This window comes from Neltuma alba, unplaced genomic scaffold (assembly GCF_004799145.2).
Source record: "Neltuma alba isolate B1F8T4 unplaced genomic scaffold, ASM479914v2 tig00010087_pilon, whole genome shotgun sequence".
Taxonomy (NCBI): domain Eukaryota; kingdom Viridiplantae; phylum Streptophyta; class Magnoliopsida; order Fabales; family Fabaceae; genus Neltuma; species Neltuma alba.
The window spans coordinates 1,293,718-1,297,117 of NW_021635044.1; the positions used below are offsets into that span (position 1 = coordinate 1,293,718).

Consider the following 3,400-nt stretch of genomic DNA (forward strand, 5'->3'; position numbering starts at 1 on the left):
AATTTAATTTAATTTTTATTTTAAATTTTCGCAACTCTCATAACCCAAAATTAATTATTTTAGAACCAACTAATAATTTTCTAACAAACCAAAATATTTATTTACATCTTCCAAATTAATTACTATATAAATAAACAATCTAATTAAAATTTTAATAGTATAAGGATATGATTTTTTCCCTCAAATAATAAAACTTTTAGCTAATTATTTTAAAACCTCCGTCACCCAATAAATAAAAATAAAAGTAAGTCAATTAAAATCTCAAGAATACGACCAAAGAAATTATTTAACATAATTTTAATTGATATAAATATGATAAATATTATATGTAACATATTTTTCAATTAAATAAATTAATTTAAATACTAAGATAAATCCAAACAGTTTAAAATTAACCACTAGATTTTTATGTCATCTATTATCAAATATACTATAGTATTAGAGTATAAATTAACAATTTTCTTTAATTACTATAGTATTAGTATGAGGAATTTTAAAATATATAGAACTTTTGATGTGAAAAAAAATAATTTTATGTAGTTAAATTTCGGATGTGCTCGTTGCTCTCTCCCTCTCTCTCTTTCTACGCCTGAGGAAAAGACGGCTATATTACCCTCGCACAATTATTAGGGGGAGTTCCCCCTAATAAATTTTCTTCCACCGCAGTTAACTTTTTCTTAATAATAAAAAAATATTATTATTTTATAATAATATAATATTTATTATTTTATTTTTTTTGTATTTTTTGTATTTTTTATTTTTTTTTTGCATAAATTCTAAAATAAAATTTAGGATATATTGTGCTTTATTAAAACCTAAGAAAAAGCTTTTGTATTGAAAATGGCTCAAATATAGAATATAGATTGTGATTAGCTATGATGGCTGTAAGTTGTAAGTTGTTCTATGCATGTTTTCGATACTTGGATGCTCAGGTTCTGGCGACTTAGGAACCACTTGGGATTTCCAGGGACCACCTTTTCAAGATATTGTCTTCTGGACCTGTGTGTAATTTTTCTTTAAAGATTTAGCATTTTCCAAACAGAGCATTTAGCATTTTTCAAAGATAACACCTACTTCTTTTGGTGCAGGGATTGCAACAATGTTCGGAAGCTTTAAAAAAGGCAGAGATAACCCGATGATTATAACAATACAAAGGGTGGCCATGCAACTTTAAAAGGTGCATGAGGTGTTTCTTTCTAACCTCTTGGATTGATTGGACGGACATGATTTAGGGCTTCTGAGGGACGTTGAGAAAGCTTTCTGAGAGAACCCAAGCCCGGCCTTTTCTTCTGCTATTTCTCTTTCTCCTCTTGAGATATTTGAGGAATTTGAGGAATTGTTTTCTGCTGTAATTCTTGAGGAATTTAAGGACGTTTTGTTTGCGTCTAATCAATATGAAAAACTTACGAAAATCTTTATTGTAGATTATGAATCTTGCTGCATCACTTTCCAACTTGGAAGGCAGCTTGAGTTTGATCAGTTTTTTGAATGCAATCCCAAGAGAACCCATTGAATCCGTGACCTTGTACTTGGGAATCACTCCGCCACTCTGGTGGGATGACCTAGAACTTATCTGGGAAAAAATGGAAATTAAAGGTCAAAACAATGTCATGAATCATTAAAAAAAAAAAAAATCAAATAGGAACTTAAAAGTGACCTCGCAAGCAATGTTGGAGCGTTCGTGTTCTTCTTGGTCAACAGGAAGAAGAGGACAACTGCGAGACATCTTTAGGTATGACATCGAACTAAGATTTGATAGAGGATTAAAAACTGGAACAGAGAAAACAACGATCAATGACATAATCAGACCTGAAATTTAAAACATCATTCGATTAAATACATTAACAATGCAGCAAAACCTCCAAAAGTCTTCATTTCAGCTCCTTTCCATAGCACATTCAATATTGTAGCCGTCATACATACATTCAAAATAAACAACAAAATGAAAGCCTGATATACTGTTATTTTCCTACAAAATGAAAGCCACCAAATGAAAAGCAAAATGAAAGACACAAAACAGAATTTTATCTCGGGTCCATTCCATTGGCCTGTCAGCTCCTTTTCAAGTGAGTGAACGTTATGCATCTTGAAATGATATTACATACACATACATACAAAATGAAAGCCACAAACCGATATACTGCTGCATGAGTATGACTACCAACGAAAAACAACTTTTGAGCTTTCTGCCTTTTAAAATTTTTATGTTCAGATTAATAAGATCTATACAAATTTATTTCAAGGTTAACACAGTCAATCACTTTTTTAGATTAAAAGTATCCCATTTCTATCCAAAAACATACCACATGAGATTTTAGGTCATCCCATTTCATTCCATTCTGGTTTCAATCGCCCTCCTGACCTTCCCAAATATCGTATCAACAAGTAATGATTGATAAACTCAAAGTGCTAATGATTCATAATTTTTCCAGTAACCAAGCCAAAAAGGTTGGATTAGCGATTCCCCAGGCCCAGGCTCCATGGCGATATGCAACATATCCCACTCAGTACTCATTTTCAATCACTGACCTCAGCAAATACCACGCAAACAAAGCAAAAGGTCCATATTATATGGATAAATTGAAGATTGGAGTCGAAGCATTCCATTTGCCATTTCCCCAATAGAGGAAAGGAACACAAAGCTTACCTATTGACGACGCAGGAGCTAGATGAGGACTACTAAGGAGGAGGAGAGATTAGATCTGGGAGACTGAGATGGTGCGCGACCGTGCGAGCTCGGAGCTAGAGAGTGAACGACAGGAGCAAAAAGCTTACCTATTGACGACGCAGGAGCCAGATGAGGACTACTAAGGAGGAGGAGAGATTTGATCTGGGAGACTGGGATTAGATCTGGGAGACTGGGATGGTGCGCGACGGTGCGAGCTCGGAGCTAGAGAGCGAACGACAGCGATGCTATGGCTCGTGAGGTCCAACCATGCCAGCTCGGAGTGGGACAGTGAACGGCACCAGGGAGCACGGACTAAGAAGTGGGAATGGAGGTAGGAGGGTGAGAGCAGAGCAAGATGGAGAGTTGGCGTCTTCTAGAACAGAAAGGGGACTGGAGAGCTTCAGCGGCTAGCCCAATTAAACCAAGGAATTTTTTTTTAGTTACCCGCTCCCCATTACGTCTAATTCGAAACTTTAAACAGTACGGCTTACAACTTGGATACTTGGACACAGGTCCCGTTGGTAATTAAACCACGGAATTAAAAGAGATGGGAAAAAACCAAAAGTATTCATTGTTTTGGGTTTAGTAATGCAGGTTCTTACCTGCAAGTGTTGGGTTCGATACCTACGCTTTACTCAGATCATAAACAGGTTGAGCATCATAAAGTTACAGGCTTTTATTTTAAAAAGCCTACCCAGGCCTTAAAAGCAAAATAGGCCTAAAGAAAAATTC

The 3,400-nt window shown here is 35.2% G+C and overlaps 1 protein-coding gene across 2 annotated transcripts; it reads right to left on the reverse strand.

The window, feature by feature from the left end:
* Nucleotides 1-975: 975 nt before the first annotated feature.
* LOC114754158 (uncharacterized) lies at nucleotides 976-3,084 on the reverse strand. 2 transcript variants are annotated; one of them, XR_003741119.1, is made up of 3 exons: nucleotides 2,648-3,084; nucleotides 1,658-1,770; nucleotides 976-1,573 (listed from the first exon to the last, which is right to left on the reverse strand). XR_003741119.1 is itself a non-coding variant. In XM_028942925.1 (3 exons), exons 2-3 carry the CDS (start codon nucleotides 1,799-1,801, stop codon nucleotides 1,229-1,231), a joined length of 489 nt encoding a protein of 162 aa, XP_028798758.1. In that variant the 5' UTR covers nucleotides 1,802-1,809; nucleotides 2,648-3,084; the 3' UTR covers nucleotides 1,189-1,228. The 2 variants fall into 2 exon arrangements, 1 of the variants encoding a protein (XP_028798758.1); XM_028942925.1 differs by having other exon boundaries at nucleotides 1,189-1,573; nucleotides 1,658-1,809.
* Between the last annotated feature and the right edge of the window lie 316 nt (nucleotides 3,085-3,400).

What these genes read in the sequence shown, in the direction of transcription:
- LOC114754158 (XM_028942925.1), bottom strand. Translation starts at nt 1,801, where the DNA reads ATGTCATTGATCGTTGTTTTCTCTGTTCCAGTTTTTAATCCTCTATCA. An exon ending in GCTCCAACATTGCTTGCGAG is followed by an intron (nt 1,574 to 1,657) that starts GTCACTTTTAAG and finishes ATTTTTTCCCAG; the next exon opens with ATAAGTTCTAGGTCATCCCA.